Source organism: Wasmannia auropunctata, unplaced genomic scaffold, assembly GCF_000956235.1.
Source record: "Wasmannia auropunctata unplaced genomic scaffold, wasmannia.A_1.0 LD335996.1, whole genome shotgun sequence".
In the NCBI taxonomy this organism is placed as follows: domain Eukaryota; kingdom Metazoa; phylum Arthropoda; class Insecta; order Hymenoptera; family Formicidae; genus Wasmannia; species Wasmannia auropunctata.
Window position 1 is genome coordinate 2,338,104 of NW_012026894.1, and position 19,526 is coordinate 2,357,629.

Genomic DNA, 19,526 nt, shown 5'->3' on the forward strand with positions numbered 1-19,526 from the left:
AGAGATGTGTATAAGAGACAGGTGTGTGTGTGTGTGTGTGTATGCTTGCTAAGAAAAAAGTGAATAATTCACGCCTACAATCCTACGGAACTTCTCAATGCTCAACAAGTGAAAGAACGCTGTGTCGTAAAGCGATAAAGCATGATTTCTACGTACTTTCGCAAAAAATTGCTTCCGTAATTGTAATCGACTCAGCTTGAGAAAATTTGCTGCAAAGACGTTGTATTATAAACAAACGTATACAGAGATGATTTAAAGTAATCTTGCAACGAGTTACTGATACAAATTTTTCATACAAATAGATAAGTAAAAACTTGAGATATCGATAGTTGTGTAAAAATGTCACTTTAACGTACTTTAGCAAAAGTGTTTCGCACTTCGGATGATTGACTAGCTTGAAAGTAGCGAATGAAAAATATCGAGGGAAGGAAGGAATCCATCGTTTTTTATGCGGTATACGAACTACCGTGCCATTAGTCTCTATAATGAGACCATGCTTTCAGAAAAGAAGGAAAGAGAAGTACCTCTCGATTCTTTCGACTCGATTATATTTCCCTTCTTTTCGATATCAATATTTTTCATTGCCTTGGAACATCGTAAAATCATCCGGCTTATAAGAAATCTCTGCATTTCATTTCGCGAAAACGCGATATTCTTACAATTTACAACACGCGAACGTTCCGGTCCTGAGCGGAATGTAATTTAAAATCGCGCGCTAGCTGCGCCTTATTAATCTTTTTAGATATAAAGTAGAATAAGCTAAAAAATATTTCGTAAAATTAAATTTTTGATCCTTTTGAAATAGTAACAGCGAAGCTTGAATAAAAAATTTTCATACGTATGCTTTGCAGTACAAGATAATAGATGGTAGTACATGAGATAATAGATGGCAATATTATTAACAATACGAAAGCAATACAATAGCAATAAAGTGTGTTCTATTGTCATAATTAGCAATCACTGTACATTTTTTTTAGTAGTGGTTGACGCTCCTTGTATTTAATACATATATGAAATTTATTCATTCTTCGGAAAAAATATAATTTTTAAAGGCAGAGCATAAGATTATTAAACGATATATTGTAATTTGAAAACTCGATATTTCATATTATAGATCTTTTGTGTACCTGTCAATAGTTTGAAGCTTTTTAAAAAAGAATTGCTAGTAAATGCAAAGTATTTTAATTATTATCTTTCCCTTTAACGTGCCCTTCTCTTTATACACAGGGTTTGACAAGATAGGCCCAACCCAATAAAACTCTGCAACTCTTGAGGCACGCTTTACTAAAACTTTGAAAAAAAAAACGAGTTTTTCGCCTTAAAGAGAGAGAATGACGTTACGTATAAAACTACTTATCCTTCTTTACATACAAATATATATGTATTACAATATACTTTAAAGCAATATTCGTACGAATTACAGTTCCTTATATACGCATATGACAAAGTGAAAGATTCTCCGCGATATATTTTCATTAAGGATGAACAGCCCTCTTTGTTTTGATCACGTAAAAAACCGTTTGCGATAATATCAGCGAGCAAAATTAAATTTTCTTCCGTGAGATGAAAAGAAGTAGTATGGAAACCGCGTTTGTGTGTCGCAGCCATCCTCCGAGAATTTTGTGGCAACATCACCGTGGCGTGATAGGAAGGTCACGAGGATGCTACTCTTCCATCTCCATCTCATATTTCTCTTTTACGAGAGCAGAAACGTATATCCCCGCGAAACGATTGGCGCGGCCTCACTTTCACCCTTCATCCTCGGTCCCTCTGTCGAATTAACCATCGACACTCGTAACGGGGGAAACCGGCGAACGTAACGATATAGGAAATCGTCCTTCGAGGGTAGAACGACTATATTTTGCAGCGAACGTCTCGAGATGCTTTTTAAGTTTGAGCACTGTCGGAAGCATCGTGCGGCTCTCTCCCGGCTTCCTATACTATACGAGTACGCCGTCGTGATACTCAGAAAAACGGTAGTCAAAACGATAACGGAATTAATTTACACTTAGCGTACAGAATGAAATTTTTGCATGATCCGATAAATTATAGCGATGCTGAAATAACAAAAATGTTTAATACGATGAATTACTTACGTAATGTAAATGCATACTACACTGTTAAATCTATATAGTGTCAAATTTAACTTTCTTTAAGTCGCCACTGCTCCTACTTAATAGTTATTTTTAACTAAACTAATGGAGTAAAATAATTTAAAACAGTTCAAATTTAACCCTTTGGGTTAAATTCTATTTGTTTTATTGAAAAATAACTATATATTGTTTTAGTTAAAAATAACAATATGTATATTAAGTAGAAGCACTAGTGACTTAAATAAAGTTAAATTTGACATTGTAGATTTTTAACAGTGTAAGTTTACTGAAATTTTTAAACGGTTAGTATCTAAAAGTTTGTGATAATCGCGTCAAAAATTTTAATTATTCATGTCTCGTCGTGTATCATTGAAAAGAAGGGGATATCTTAAGGGACAAAAATTACGCAAGTAGATAAAATCTAAATATGACCGAGTAAAAGACAAGAGACGTCGAGTGACGTAAAAGATCTTGAAAAAGTCTACAAAAAGAAAGAGAATGCCAAGCCCGGTACGGTCAATCGATCCGGAAATATCAAAGAGATATTATAAAGATCGCCAGGCATTTCTTTGTTCACGAATGAAAGAAGTAGAAAAAGTTCTTAATGAGAGAATGCCCGTTTTATTACTCAGGAATAGATTTACTTGATGTCTCGAAAAATTCTGAAACTTGATCTCTCGACTCTTTGATGCGTTTCTATAAATGCAAAGGTTTGAACAATTATAATAATCATAATGAGGGTGCGAGCTTAATTATCGAGTTTCATACACGTTCATTTAAAGGATTCAATTTTGTAAAAATAATTCAATTTAATTGATGATATAATGAAAAATAATTTAATATATATGTGATTTTAAATTATATCTGTAAAACATTAATTGCTAATAAATGAAAATCAAATGTTTCTTTTGTTATTTAACGCGCCTTGCGCATTAAAAACAAAAAAGTTGTGTTGCAATTATTAAGAAAGTACAAATATAGAGCTGAAAAAAAAAAGAAATTTTCCAGAACGTATCACACAATAAATAAAATGGTAACGCGTGCGCATGCAATCATTTTTATGAAATGACATGCGCGTGATTGACAATAAAGCAAATGCGTTTTTCAAAAAAATATGCACTGCTCACACTGGACAGCAGATGTTCATTCAAATTATATGAAGCGAATTTGATCACGTCGTCATGTACTATAAATTTTCTTTTGACTCGGCTGGATGGACGGCTGAGAAAACACCTGATTACCACCCTAACTTTAAGGTAATTTTGCGCATAAGGTATCTCCCCCAAGACACAGGAGGGACCGGGAGCAATTTCATATTAATATCAGATCCTCTGTCTTCAGAGGGTGTTTCAGCAGGCAACGTCACCTTCCACCATCGTCGGTTTGATTCAATCAGGCGCGGCCCTTTTCTAGATTACTCGCAGCGCTTTATGGCGCACAAAAAGCCGTGCCTACCTCGTTTCAGACACACCGAACGAGCTTTGGGTCAATAATCTTCGACCAATAAGCCCTCCCCTCTGCTTCATTCTCCCGAAGGATACACCTCCTTCTACCTCGTCTCGAACCCTCGGCTTTTGGCTACATCATCCGCGACGTTTCGGCGTTTTAGAAACGTCGTTCATATTTTCGCGAAGTCTTGCCTTTAATGTGTTTATCTGGCTCAAAGAATTTTCAATGTGACATCGCGTCACGAAGCTTTACGTGGAACACGCGATGGTAGACTTGAAAAATAGAGAAGTATTAGTACAATATTGTTTGGTTTCACAAACCAAAACTTTCACGCAAAGCTTTATGCAAACTTAAACGATAATGAATTTCATACTTCTTCGCTGTGACATTATTGAAATGTGAATGAAATATAAGTAGTTTATTAGGTAACGCTTGCAAATTTAATATTATAATATTATTATATTAAATCCTGCCTCATGTACTGCCACCTATTGCACATAATATTGCCAAGTACTGTTAATGCATTGCTATGTATTGCTATGTATTGATAGCGTATTGCTATAAGTATTGTACTGCCGAAATACTAGCAATATATTTCTAAAGAAATGTACACTGATTGCCCCCTCGATTAAATGTATATATATTCCACATGTATATCAAAGTTTTTAAATCGAATTTATATATAACGAGCGATCATTATTGCATTATTCGAATGAAGTCCATATTGTAACGTTCAGTATAACGAACTTACGTTATGTTTGAAAATAAATAATCCCAGTATATTACGGTACCTGAATTTTTAACTTCAAAAGAAATATTAAAGCTCTAGCAAGAGAAATACTGAATATTTAAAGAATGAAATTTAAAGAACTACATTCTCGTAAATCGCTATTGATCTGCATTTTGCGCATTTCCGTGAAACGTGACTCTTCGCGTTGCCAAGTCCTTCGCGCCATTGCGACATAAGAAAAATTTGATCGTACAGCTCGTTGGAGAAAGCTGTGGAGTACTGTCGAATGAAAACGTCGGCGCTCGAGTATCTCGCTCTGAAAAGTTTGGAAATGTCGTTCGTCGTTATATATGTATATATCTATATCTTCAGAGGTCGGAAATACCGCCGAATAGGCGAACTGTGCCATCTGCACGCGGTGAAAATCGCAGAGGGGATTTTCTTGCCGGAAAAGTCGCGCGTAATCGGCGGAATAATATTCGCGCCGTTGTTCAAACAACCGGAATCGTTCCTATGGCGGGCGGGGAAGGGGGGAGGGAGGGGGGTTCGGGGTGAATGAAGGAGAAAAATGGTCGAGTGAGAAAATAAAGTGAAGTCGGGGGAGGCCGATGGTATTCTTGCGTGTTACCTCAAAGGGAGCGAAAGAAAAGGGAAGAAAGAGGGAAATCGTCGGAAGACATATGTCGCGGGAATTCCACCGCGCGAGCCCGGTATGCGGTTGAGAATTCCGCGGAAATGGATGTATCGGTGGTGCCGGGCTGCCGGTCGCGACGTTGACGACGCCGTGCCGAGGGGTCGACGGATGCGCGCGCGCGCTCGTTTCTCCCGGATTTTCGATGCATGCGGAATGCACCGGAGGCGAAACATTATTTACATCTCATGCGAACGTTGGCAACTCCGCGGATTGGAACTCCTCCGATGCGCTTTGGCTGTAACGCTTCGTGAGAAACGCTTGTCGCCAGAAAAGAGAGGTGTTACACGACTCGCTGCCGAATATGGAGAACGTTCTCTCTGTATGAGATAGTTCTCGTCGCGGGAGAACCGTATTGGCGCGGCTTCGTTATTCGCGCGAGGCAAGTCATATTCGTCCGAAACCGAATCCGCCGACACGTTAAACCCGCGAAATTAAATTACACTGCACATATAAATTATATGCATGTATATGTGTCGAACGGGTTAATATAAACCACACGGTGCAATCAAATTCGCACCGCAATGATCGAGAGCCAGGATGTGACGTCATTTAACATCGCATAATTTTCATATTGCGAAGCAGAATTAATAAAATTTTACTACCGTTAAACTACTTCCGCTATCTATGCATTATCTAAAATTTGAAGTAATAAATTCGCAAAAAAGGGAAATAGCTCCCTTAGCAATATTCTCATAATGGCTAACAGCGCTGCCCTGAGATAATATTCGCTTCGTCTTTGAAGCATGCTTGGCACGTTCGACTGGAAAATGTAACAAGGGTAAAAAATTGAGAGATACAGCAAAGAGAAGCGAGAGAAATGTAAGCGCAAATAGGATGAAATATTTACTAATTACATTTTTCTACCTGATGCTGTATCTATTTTAGATGCGTTATTTGCAACAAGCATACTTTAAAGTCATACTTTTTGTAATATATTACAAACAGTTGCTGCTTCGATAATCAACGTTAATATGTTACAATTTAATTAAACTTTATTTAATTAACAATTTAACAAAACATACACATCGTTTATAAATACAAAATCATAAAAAATTGAATTTAATCTTCTTTATGAACGAAAGCTCTAGAAATTTTAATTTTATTTTTAAAAAAATTTCTTTTAATGCGCCATTTAAATTCTCGGTGAATAATTTTCGATATTAAATATCGCAGGGAAGATTTCTCAAAAGGTATCTCCGTACGCGCTTCGTCCTGAAAAAGAGACTACCCTCAGAGGAAGTCGTAAGACGACTGGAAAGATCCCATGGGAATAATATCCACCCTTCGTTGTTCAAACAAGTAGAACGAGAGGTTGGGGCGAGGATAGAGGTGGTTGAAAAAAGGAGCAAGAGGGAGCGGAAGGCAAAATGGAGAAGTCAGAGATGTGCAGCTTCGGGTACAATAGAACGTCATCTGCGAAGATGTTAGCAAAACATACATCGAATGTTCTGCGACGAAATATGACATACCCGCGGAGAAAACGTTCTTTCAAAACGTTTACAAAAAGATTACTAAGCTTATGGCTACTATGGATGATGTAATAATATCTTACATCGTCTTAGATCTATCAGTTTCAATAGCAACATAAATGAAATTAATAAAATTACTACAGCATATGACACATCATATCAGCTTTCTAAAATGTTTTAAAATAATGTACCCAAGATTCGAGTTTATAGAATTTAAAAAACATCGATTAAAGAATAATACAACGATTCCGTTATCACAACACATACGGTCTGAAATATACATTGCAGAAGCCGTTTTAGAGTACAGTATTACTTTAGTATTATTTAAGCATTTGTTTGAAACTTAAACGGATTGCATACAGTCGGCCAGCGAGGATCTGTGAACTACATAGTGGGCTATATCATGAAAGATTATCGGGAAAGAAGAAACTGTCGTTGGAAAAAGTCGTTGAACGACTTGGCGGGCCGCTCGGGAATAACGTTCTCTCTTCTATACCGCGCCGGCAGGGAAAGGCGCGCGCGCGGCTAGACGGAAAAGTCGTGGAAGGTCTCAAGGCACGGATACGAGAGTATGTCCGGGACGTATGTACGTACATACGTCGAAAACCTCGAAAAGTACAGCAGAAATTCTGTGAAAACAGACGTCGACGATCGGGGTTGATGGATGCATTCCCGGCTCTCCCCTTCCCCCGTGCATTTTAGGGCTCGGGCCGCGAGCCCGAGAGTGCGCGAGAGACATGCATTCGCAAGCGAATGCCACTTGCACCGCGCGAGTTCTCGCGCGGTTCTGCATCAGCGACATGGTGAACATCGGCTCTTTTCCTCCGTAAAATACGCTCGAGTTACTCCCGCCGTGAGGCGCGACGCCGCGTACGTGGCAAACATAATAGAATTTTTGATTCCAGAAACAAGAAGGAGAAATTTTTGTCTGAAAAATTTCGAAATTTTTCCAATCGGCGAGATGCGTAAAGTTTCGCAAAGAACTTGTTATTTTTTTTCGACGTAAAACAGTAAGAATGCAATGTATAAGTATGTTGTATAAGTACATCCGCGCGTTTTTCCCATGTATAATTATCCCTCCATCGGCAATGTGAAATTTTCAAAATAAGTCTTTAAAGTCTGCAGCAGATTTTTTCATTGTTCCGCACTAAATAAAAATCTGAAATAATTTATACATGTGAAACCTTTCACAAGTTTTTACAATAGCAGAAAGGTTATATATATTCATTCTTTTAAAATTTACAATCAAAAAATCGAGTGTGCCCTAAAATATTCAAGATTACCGAGGATTATCTTACTGTATGCGCGGAACTAAAAATAGCTTCTGATGCATTTTTTTATTCATTTAATTCGTAAGTAATGTTTGTACGGAGTAACACCACGGAAAAATCTTGGGAGAATATATCTACGAGTGATGGATGAAGGGTGACATTATTGCGAAGAGCCTGGTCCTGTTGTCAATTAATGTGCGAAATTGCACTATGCTATTCCGCTATGGAATTTCATTAGACTTCCAGCAAGCTGAAGCTATGCGTAATATTGGCACGAAAGACATATCGGAGAAATCATTTAGATATTTTCTGATTCTGAAGCGCTAAAAATCATTTAGATATTTTCTATTCCAAAATGGAAATCTTCAAATTATTTTTTGTTGATTAATTCGAGGAAATTTAAATATCCGTTGTTTGTGGAAAATCGCGTAAAAATATACGGAGCTCTGTTTTCTTCAAAGTTGTTTTTCATCGATATAGCTGCGAATACCTCGTGGAGGGAAAAAAATATCTGAGAAATAGTAGCGAAGCTATTTCAACCATTCTTCTCACGGTTTCTCAAAATACAGTTTCGATAAAGTTCCACCAGAGCACCAACATCGAGAATCGATACTTTCCAATGTCGAGCGCCAGTGGCGATCTAATTTTGTTCCCGTGCTGCGATCGTTTTCGAATTCGAGCCTCGCGGATATTATCGTAATCCTTGGTATCGGGATATCATCCGGTGTTTGGTCGCAGGGCATTGGAGCACATCCAGACGTTTCTATTCGCCTGTCCTTTGCATGTCTGCACGGATGTCTGCACGGATGTCTGCACGGATGTCTGCACGGATGTCTACAAATAAGCACACCGCGATATTTGAGATCGACCATGCACCGGTAATGCACCTCGTCGTCGTCGTCGTCGTCGTCGTCGTCGTCGTCGTCGTCGTCGTCGTCGTCGTCGTCGTCGTCGTCGTCGTCGTCGTCGTCGTCGTCGTCGTCGTCGTCGTCGTCGTCGTCGTCGTCGTCGTCGTCCCCGTCGCCCTCCTCGTCTTTGCTGTCTTCGTCATTGTCGTCTTCATCGTTGTCGTTGTCGCTCGCGTTATCGTCTTCGTCGTTGTCGTTCTCGCGCGCAACAGTGTCCGAAGCAAGCAACATCGTCCGCAGCTTCTCGCTATTTCCTGCAGTCCGCCACTGTCGTACTGACGGTAAAATGCAAATAGTCTCTGGTGTAAATGCGCGGGAATAGCTTGCAACGCGCGTCGGCTGTTTACGAAACCGCGAACTTATACACGCGTTCGGTTCTCTCCGGCTGAAAATAACACCCGACGGCAGGGCTGATGGTCTCCCGCGTTTTACATCGCGCGAACTTTTCTCCAGCCGTGGCTCGGACGAATTTTATCCAGCTGTTAAGGACACCCCCGAAATCGCGAGAGACGTGAGAGTGGTGCTTGGCGAAATTTCAAGCAGTAGTTCCGCTGCGCAACCGCGGCTTCCCGAACGCGGTCAATGAAAGAACCGCCGCAAAGTATAATCACGACTTCTGACTATCAGATTACATAAATTAATATCATATTTCTGCTCTCTCTCTCTCTCTCTCTCTCTCTCTCTCTCTCTCTCTCTCTCTCTCTCTCTCGTAGCTCTCTCAACATGTGTCACAAAATTTCGATCACAGAACTTTCATGCGAACGCGATATCTATAATATATGTATTACACATTCCGTTTCGCGCGAAGCAACGGTAGCGTTATCCGCGACAATTGCGCGCGACGTTCTCTCGTTTATTTTGTAACAAACAAGATATTACCCTCGAAATATCCTCCGCGCGTTTTTGCGGAGAAGAGAGGAGGAAATAACACGCTGCGGAGAACAGATAAAAAGCAATGACCTGATGGAGCATGCAGATGCGCCGATTACGTTGCGTTTCTACTCGGTTTCTTTGTTTTTTTTAAATCCTACTAGCCAAACGCGTGCGCGGCCGTTTGGATTTAACCTAGTTTTACGAGGAAAAGGGCAGTGCCCAGAGAGAGTCACCAGGGAATACTCGGCGAGGCAGGATATAGTTATGATAAAAGACACCACGGAAGAACGGGTTATGAAATAATTTCATTTCGCTCGCGTAACTTCGAACATTTACACGGCAAGAGTAGTGCGCACGTAAGATGCCCCAGATAAATGTGATTCTCTGATCAATTTGAGATGATTCTTCCCGAATCAAAAAACGTATCCGATTATTATTTTTCTCAATTTTTTTCTGATAGAAAGATGATATCATATACAAACATTATATCACTAAATACAACATTATGATATGTTAGCAAGTCTGAAGTTAAATTATTGTTTAGGCAAAATTTAACTGAAACTAATTAAAGAAAAATTTAGGTTTTTATAAGTCATTAATACCGTAAGTCATATACCGTATTAAACGATGCTGATAAGAAAATATTGGCCTGTTGCCGTCATATCCGCATAGTAAATGCGCTTCTGTTTATTATTAAACGTAGCATAATTAATCTGAAGCATCTTGTATATTCCATCAAGCAGAATGAAAAACTTTATGAGAATACGTTTTTATGACACGTTTTCAGAGACATAAAGCGATTCAGCCTAATGACGAAACTTTAAAACTTCATCATGAAAATAATACATGTAGATATAGGAAATTGTGCAGCGATGTAGAAATCGTGAAAGTTTTATTCTGCGCATTTTTTTTCGAGTTTACGACAAACAAACAAAAAGTAACTTAATATCTTGCGAGGAGGGGGGGGGGGAGGCGCAATGCCGCTGGGGTAGAACTGTCTCGAAAGAGTTAACTCGCGGTTTTGAAAGTTTCGCTCACGTCGCGGTCGGGCGTAATGCGGAACGAGTACGGGCAAAAAGAAAAAGGAAGGCGTCGATATCGATGGAAAAGCGATGAAGTACGCGAAGACATAAGAAAGAGAATATACGGTGTCGGGCGTGTGGAAAATCGTCGGGCGTTCTTGCGCGCTGATCGATATTTGCTTCACGTTTCGGCCCCGTGGTACATGGTCTTTATCGGTGCCATTATCCGTTGCATAATATGTGTGTGTGTGTGTGTGTGTGTATATATATACACTCTCCACTCGAGATGTATATTGCTACGTTGATTACATCTGTCACGAATTTATAACGTACGTATAATCAATAAAAAGCGATTAAGATATAATAATTTCAAAAAGCTTCCATAACGTTTATAATATAAATGCGAAATAACAAGCAGATATTTTTCCCCCGAATCCGTTTTCATTGTAAAATTTTCATCAGCGATGACATATTCGTACATACGTTATGATTATTTCGCTCGAACTGAATTCTATGAATGTTTTTTTGAGTTACTTTTAAATTTTGTTTTTTTTTCTTGCGTTTATACAATCGCACGATTCGCATGAAGAGCTTTAAAATGCTTGAAAAATTAATTCTAATTTTTATCAACGACACGCAAATGTTTGTGTTGATTATGCCGTTATTAATATATCGTGCGTTTCCACACGCAATGCACGTAGCCGTATTGGCGTTACGTTATTTTTCCGAGGCAAAAAAGGCAGCGTGATGGATGAAGTGCGCGAGCGTCCTTACGCTGCAAAATTCATTTTATTCCCGCGTCCCGGACTCGGCACGTGGGCGAGCCGCAATGGTGTAAAACATTATTCTACATTACACTTCACGAGGTGGAGAGCGCTTGGTGAATTATTCCGGCGGCTTCTTCTTGCCGGGTCGGAGGCGACGGCGGTGGCGGCAGCAGCGAAAGAGCCGCTCCAACACGCGTGGAATTGCAGTCGGCGGTATTGCCGCGCGAGTGCATTATCCGCTTGAATTATCGCGTGTTTAATGACCGGAGTTTCGGGTAAAACAAGATTTCCGACAGTCTCTCGTGGCGCAAACAGCTTGTCGTGTTTCCGAACTAACAGTCTGTCGCGCGTTGACTTTTACCGCTGTCAAAGCAGCGAGATGAATTTCTAGATTCGAAATGACTTGTCACACGACAGCACGAGCGAAACATTTGCATATTCATAGAAAAAATTGGATCGCAGTTCTGAGATTTTATCTTGCGCGCCCGTTGGCACAGCTCCAATATTAATCTTAGAAAAGCCGAGGAAACATGATGGAAAATTAATGTCTTTTCCGAAATATGTATTAATATGAAGATAAGGCGGTCTTTGTTAAAACCTGAATTTTTCTGAAAGAGTAAAAATCGAGAAAAATTGTTTTTGTTCCATTTTTATGCTTTATTTACGCCAGTATCGAAATATATTTTAAAGGGCAACTGTTTATACGTACGCTACGATGTTTGCTATTAGAAAGTTTCCGCAAATTGCGTATTACGCATTATATAGAGCGTTATGTACATATTTGCGAATCGCATGCATATTGTATGTCGCATATCGCCATTTCCAACTATCGAATTAATGATCGTAATTAACGTCGATGCTACAAAAGTGAGAATATTCCGATCGCAATAAAACGGCGTACATGAAAGTACAACGAAGAACCTACGGACAGGGGGATTTTTTTTTTGTAATATCCCGAGAACGATATGCGGCAGTAGCATTTTTGTCGTTCGTATTCCCGATGACCGGCGTCGATCCATACGCGAGCATGGGCAGCCGTTATAACGAGCTCGGTCCACGGGAGCGAGGCTCTCGTGCACTTGTCCAATGAATTCGTTTAATGGAGGCATTAGAGCATACCTTTCAGAACACGTTTTCCGCAGGAACGCCGTTATCATCGCGCCAGTTTTACGCCGCGCCGCAACAATCCACCTGCACGGAGAGGAACTCATCTATGCTAACGACATTTTATATGTACAACATGGAAACGGGATTGCTTTAAGCGTGAAGCTCTCACGGCCGAGCTTCGAAACCGATGTTGCTTTTGATCACGATCTTTCCCCTTTGTACATTCGCGCGCGAGGTAAGACCTTTCCCTCGTCGAGTTTTCTTTCTTTCTATTGTTTAATGTCCTGAGGGATTTCTGAAGAAATATATTCTTATCGAGGATGTTCCGTGTTCACGCGAATAGATCATTGAGACTGCGTCTCTGATTGCGAGGCGAACTAAAAATAACGGTTATCTCTTGTGCTGTGCCACGTATTTTCTGCTTATAAAAGATGATCTTCAACAGCTGACAGGGGCACGGGAAGGCTCTATTACTTCGGAAGGGTATATACAAGCGAAAATACTTTGATAGCATCCCGAAACGGCGAAGAGGAATACTAATAATTTAACTGGTTGCTAAACCCTGGCTTTTGCCAGGCAACTTAGAAATGGAAGGGGTTAATTTGCGAGTTTCACAGGACCCTCTCTCTCTCTTGAGGGTCTCTCACCAGGCTTATTATAGTAAATAGCTTAGGCGAGGGTGCTCCGTTTCGGCCTCTCTTGTTCAGTCCGGCCTTTCATCTCGCAAAACTCATCCCGTTTCTCTATCCCTCCCTCCGGTCTACGACCTAAAGGATACAGACCGTGGAATCGTTATCACTTTATCAAAGTCGGGCGCGGTGTTCGCGCCGACAGGAGAAAGACCGTTGCTTCCAACCGACCGTATCGTTTATTAACGGTTTAACAGCTTCGCGCAACGTATATTGCATTAAAGTACGAGACACCGCGCCGATTAAACTGTTGCTGTTGCCGAGGAAAAAAGATTGTTTCGCCGCGCACAAGCACGCGAGCGAACGAGGAACGTCTGCTCCTACTGGTATATTTAAAGTGTATCGCGGTAATGGGATAGCGACGCAATGAAAAATGGTTTGGAAATAAACCCCTCCCCGTCGATCCTTAAGTAAATTCGTTGGACAAAAAGTTATCTTAATAATAAATAGCGTTTCTTAATTTGAACGTCTCACATTCGATTGCAGAGTTGTAAATTGGTTTAGCATGACAAAAAGTAAAATCCAGTTAAATACTGAGTTTCTCAGTTTAACACACTCCCAATTAGCTCGCTAAATTTTAATGCAGTATAACCGTACTTGTGATATGAGTGAAAAAAAGTTGAACCAATAAAAACTAATTAATATCGAGGCGATATCAATTCAATGAGTTTGCAATTTCGTTAATTCTCTTATCATGGATTATAAGAGCGTGAATTTTGGAGCCGGCAGGTTGAAAGGACCTGCCAGTATACGATTCTTATCGAAGTTAGTCGAGAGTCTACTTTAAGGTGCAAATCCAGGCGATTTCGATCGGTTCGCAATACTACATCGAACTATTTCCACCGGGGAAAATCGCGATTTGAATGATAATCACACGGCGCGGCAAGTCACTAACGTCTTCCATGCAAATAGACATGACTTCGCTTTTCCGCACCGTGCATGTATGAGTCTCCGCGGTACATCGCGCTCTCTCACGATCTGCGAACACGAGAGATATACCCCCGGACGAGATTGCATTTGCCGCAGTGCGGGGCAGGATATGTACGACCTATTCGACGGTGGTACTTTCGAAGCTTCGTTGCCTGCACGAGGCCGTTCGCATAGATCTGACGTACCGCTCGCTCCGTCTCGTCGTGTTTCTCTATTTAAAATTACCGAGATAAACGGTCGAGTGCATATACTTCTTGCACTGCTCAATCTAAATCAATTTTCTCTTTCATCGCTCGGCGCAGATCGTATATGCCGTTAAACGACGAAACGATGATATGGATGAAAAGAAATATTTCGATAAAAATATTTTTAATGGTTTATGATATTCAAATATTCAATAAATACGTCATACTCTTATTATCGTCGCCAATTGCTTTAGCTACTAAATCATGACCATATTCGCATGATATTTCCGTGTTTATTATACAAAATAATTATCATTATAATTATTATAATAAAATATATGATTAATTTTTGCAAGAATCAAAGAATGTCTTTGTTAACAGAGATAATGGGAATAGTTTTTTCAGAGAGCACCGCGTTCGAATCGCATGTCTTCAAGGCGGATACCTTTCAAGAACGCACAATATCGGAGCTTGATCCGTTCTTCGACACCACAGTGCCGTCCAATATCACTGGCTTAGCCGGTGAAACTGTTCAACTGGCGTGCAGAGTGAAGAATCTCGGGAACAGAACGGTGAGTTTAAAACACGTTCCTTTTTTTTTATAGACGTTCAAATTTTCGCAATATTTATATTATAAACGGGAATATTAATAAAATACCCGATATGAAGGAACGAAATTAAATTTCATCGTGCAATAGTCGCGAATTAAAAATTCTAATAAAGCGTACATAAATCGATATTTGATTGTTTGTCTTAGGTTTCATGGGTGAGACATCGTGACATTCACTTGCTGACAGTCGGCAGTTATACTTACACGAGCGATCAACGTTTCGAGGCGATGCACCAACACCATACAGAGGAATGGATCCTCAGAATACGGTATCCACAGCGAAAGGATTCTGGTATCTACGAATGCCAAATATCCACGACTCCACCCATCGGTCATCCGGTTCGTCTCAATATAATCGGTGAGTCGTAATTCTGAAACAGAGAAAATGTCAGAGCAATAATTTTAGCTTTAATAGAGATACATGAGAATCTACATCGTAATTCAGCAAATTATCTATTCTATCTTGATGAATACAGCAATTCATTTGTTGCCAGAGTAAATTTTAAATAATGTTTCATTTACATAAAGTTGCTAGTCTCAATTAAAGATTCTGTTGACTATTCTTCATAATTAACATTAATTAAATATTATTAATTACAACATCAGATTACAGCACAGTAAAAAAAAATTCAAAGGATAGAAAAGAAGAATATTATTAACTTATCTATTTCTCAGATCTTTTATTTGCGAAGAAAATTTAATTGCTTTAAATGACTGCTTTAAATGATTTGCGCGATCGATATTCTTGTGTTTTCGTCAAACGACTAAAATTTCTTTAAATTAAATCGGAACATCTAATTATAAGATTAGAAATGACTTTATTAGAGAAATCTAGAAGAACCGTAGAAATTTAATTACTTAGCAAACGCTTAGATTATCGATGAAGATTTATTTAACCGCGAATAGTCTTTCAAATGTCACAATTCAATAATATATCGGAAATCCACATTTAGTTTTACTACACAGTCTTTTAGATTTGTCATGCGATTCGTCGAATACATCGTCACGATCGTCCACGAATTTTCATCGAGACTCAACTTCGTTTGAATAATTCAAGGTGCGTGTAAGTTGAGGAAAAAAGTCAGGGGAAAAACCATAGAATATTCTCGTAACTTTTCTCTTAAAACTCCGCTGGCTATTTTAAGTATTAAGTGAAGGTAAAAAATCGCCTATATGAAGCTACAGCCCTTCACTTTTAGAATTAACTTATTTCGAGAGTTATGCTGAATTATGCTAAGTTCACAATGTAAATATGCAATTTTATATTATCAAAATAACTGATACAAATGTAAACGTTAATTGTATGTAGAATCGCATAAAATTATTTTTTATTATAACTTCTTTTGTTATCACTACTTAAAAGTAAAACTTTAGCGTAATGTTAGCACAACCTAGCACAACTTAGCACAATTAAGAAAATTGAAAAAAACGAAAAATGAGGGGCTGATTAAAAAATGTTTTTTTTTTTATTTTTTACGTATTTTTCATATTACGGTCTTAATATTCTAGCACAATGTAGCACAAACCTAGCACAATTCAGCACAACTCTCGAAATAAGTTAATTCAAAAAGAAGGGAGGGGGGGGGGGACTAACTTCTATAGGCGTGCGAAGGAACGTGTTCAGAATTTTTGTCTCGCGTTCCGCGTGCTCGTAGGAATCAATGACCATACCAGAAAACGTACACGGGGAGGCGAGAGTATGTTTCTTCCCTCCGCTCTTCTTTCCCGCCCTTCCATTAAATCTTGTTGCCGGGAAATACCACCTCGGCGAATCTCCGCGTCCGCGGTACACAGAATCGTTACAGTCCGTCGGCCGGGATTCTCCAAGTTTCTCGGATTCCCATTGGTGGATCTAAATTATCTGACAAACCAGTTTCGAGACTTCCACCGTCGTTTGCTGACCGACTTGCGCGAGCGGGCGGTCTGCGGCAACACAGAGAGAGAGAGGGAGGGAGGGAGGGGGAGAGAGAGAGAGATCTTCATTTCCACGCCAGGAATACCAAAAGCGTGAGCGCGAGTATCGCAAGGGCGGCAACAGCTTATTACTGTTTCATGAGGCTCGGGACCCTTTTGTTGTTCGGCATTGCCAGCGTTTATTCCCACTCACGTAGCGACGAGTGTCCAACCTTCCCGATAGAGCGAAATACGAGCGGATTTAACGGTCCCGTCGTGAAAAGAGACTCGGAATCTTCCTTTATCGTTATCGCGTGACGCGTTATTTCGCGTAATAACGTGCAGCATACATGCCGCATTCGATGGCTTACCACGTTGCGCACAATTTGTAAGCTTACAACGCAAGGCGTCGTTAAGTGAAATCGTTCGTACGACACCCGTTTCGAAATCTTATGCGTTCGCCAAATTGCTTTTTTCCTCTTCGCTCGTTCCGTGTTACTTCCGTGTGGAAAGAGTCTTAATTTTATAATTTAAAACAAGCACTATTTCGTGTATTTTTCGATGTTTTCAAGGTAGATCCATTTCAATAAAGAATCTAACTTTCTCGTAAGACAAATTCGCATTTTCTGATTCAAATAATTATATTAAATTCATAAGTTTATTAACGATTATCTCGAAGCGTCTCTTCAGCATAAATTGTACAGGCCTTTTGACAGAATATCATTGACCAAAATTACTGGTCCCAGGGAGAGAAAGAGAAAGAGAAAGAGAGAGAGGGCGTGTACTTTCCCCGGTTTCGTCACTTGGAAGTCAGGGAGAGTACGGGCACATCGTTAAGATACGATGTTAACGAGAACACGAGGAGTTTGTCGTTAGCTGCAAGTGAGAACGTTTTTGCAACGCTAACGATGTCATGCCGAAATTAAGATCCCACAATGTTCCGGAGTTCCCATCGACGCGTTGCTCAATTGTACCTGCAACCCGGGACTCCCGTCAACGGACATTGTCCGCTCTGGTCAGTTTTCTTACGAGCAAGGAAACCTCATTTCCTCTCCTCGGAGAGATCCCTGAACGACTGGACGAATACTCGGAACATTCCGCGAAGAGGAAGAACGCAGAACGTCGTTCGTTTTACGACGTACTGCAGGTATCCTGAGAATTCAACGACGTTCTTTGCGAGTGATAGTGCCTATTAAGAGAAACGATCAATTATTACGACAATCGTCTAAATGAATCGGCGGATCCCCGGCGAATTCGTTCATCGTGCTTGATTTTTCATCGATTATCAACGAAATATTTCTGCGAGATAAAGAACCAGGAAGCATTTTCATTTGGTATTGATTTAATTGTCAATTTTCGAAATTCGCGGTTGTAAATAATCGAGATTTATTAATTTTAATTGAAAGTACTGTGACTATAACAAATATTCCATAATATTTAATTAATATATAATATCAAATTAATATGTTATAATAATTATATTAATCCGCGGCACAATTATTGAATGTTACCTTTCAACTTCGTTCGTTAACTAGATGCAAACAATGTGCAGCCGAGCGCCGCGTCTTTCCGATTTACCGACGCAAATATATTCATAAAGCGTTATGCAAAAGAGTATGTACATCTTATACTCGACGCCGAGAGTGCTCTTAAGTTCAAGATCTTCGAGGTACATCCGACACCCCTATATCCCTTCCGCGTGAGGCGGCCGAAGTATTTCTAAATTTCTCAGAGACGGGCGAGAAACGAACCGGCTGCTGCTATACGCCTTTAACCGAGCCATCGATCCCCTATCCTTGATCGATCATCACGTTAGCCGCACCCCTGTGGGTGGAGGGGCCAGTGAAATAAATCGAGGGTGGACCGCGTACGTGGCCCCGACCGCGACTTCGTCCGCAATTGAATCACCACTCCGCCGTGTTGCCCGCAAAAAAAGTCTAACAAGCATGGAAGATAGTAAATCGACGCTACCTCTGCGAAATACGTTCGGATAGACGAACTTTCTCTCTTCGAAAGAAAATTACGGTCGTTCGATACTATCGTCGTCTTTGTATCGTTATCAGAGTTGGCTTGTTACTCTTTGACTTTCGTTAGAAAAAGACGTTCCCTCCCCACGGAACTGTCCGTTCCGTGACTTGGAGGTCAACTCGCACACTCTTCAATTCGTGCATGACGTTTTAATTCCGTCGTTTATTCACGTTGATTTATACATATTGAACGTGCGGTCGTATCGCTTTAAACAAATATCGTACGTTCAGCCACGCGGACAACGTGATCGTACTCACGCCCATTTCCTTCAATATTAATCTTCTCGACCAACGTAAAACAGCGACCGCTCGATAAATCACGCCGTTGCGTCGGGGCGACTGCATTTCAGGAACGCAGGTCGCGGCCCATTTTTCGTAACGCCATTCGAGACCGGTGTCCATACGTTCGTAGTGATCAGGGACATTAACTTGACAGACATACGCAGCTGACGGTATCGGGGATAAGTTAGCGGCGGGACAAGTCCGGCACGGTTGTGTGCAACCGCTGAATGTATTACTGCCCGGGGAGCGTGAAGGGAGAGAGAAAGAGAGAGGGAGTAGCAAGCGAGGGAAAGCCTGGTAGCGGATCGCAGTAGCACGAACGTATGGGCCCCTATACGTTACGCGCCACATCGCGTCAGGAGTGAGAGTTTACCGTTGGGCCCGCCCGTCCCTGTCCCTTCGTGTGCCCGAACACGGGCATTCCTACGCCGATAATGATCCTCCATTCGCGCCATTGCCGATAGAAATTGATTGCGCCCGAATGCGTCGATCGATGGGGTCCGCACGGACATTGGCCAACTGTGTCG

The 19,526-nt window shown here is 40.5% G+C and overlaps 1 protein-coding gene across 8 annotated transcripts in view; it reads left to right on the plus strand.

Annotated features, from left to right (window-relative positions):
• Positions 1-19,526, plus strand: part of LOC105453685 (Down syndrome cell adhesion molecule-like) — a 47,848-nt gene that overhangs the window by 13,881 nt on the left and 14,441 nt on the right. For 7 of the 8 annotated variants that reach the window (XM_011695835.1, XM_011695841.1, XM_011695839.1 and 4 more), the window contains exons 3-4: positions 14,584-14,759; positions 14,945-15,155. In XM_011695835.1, the coding sequence (XP_011694137.1) occupies positions 14,584-14,759; positions 14,945-15,155 (387 nt within the window). The remainder of the gene's footprint in view (positions 1-14,583; positions 14,760-14,944; positions 15,156-19,526) is intronic. The other variant, XM_011695842.1, reaches the window with a different exon arrangement.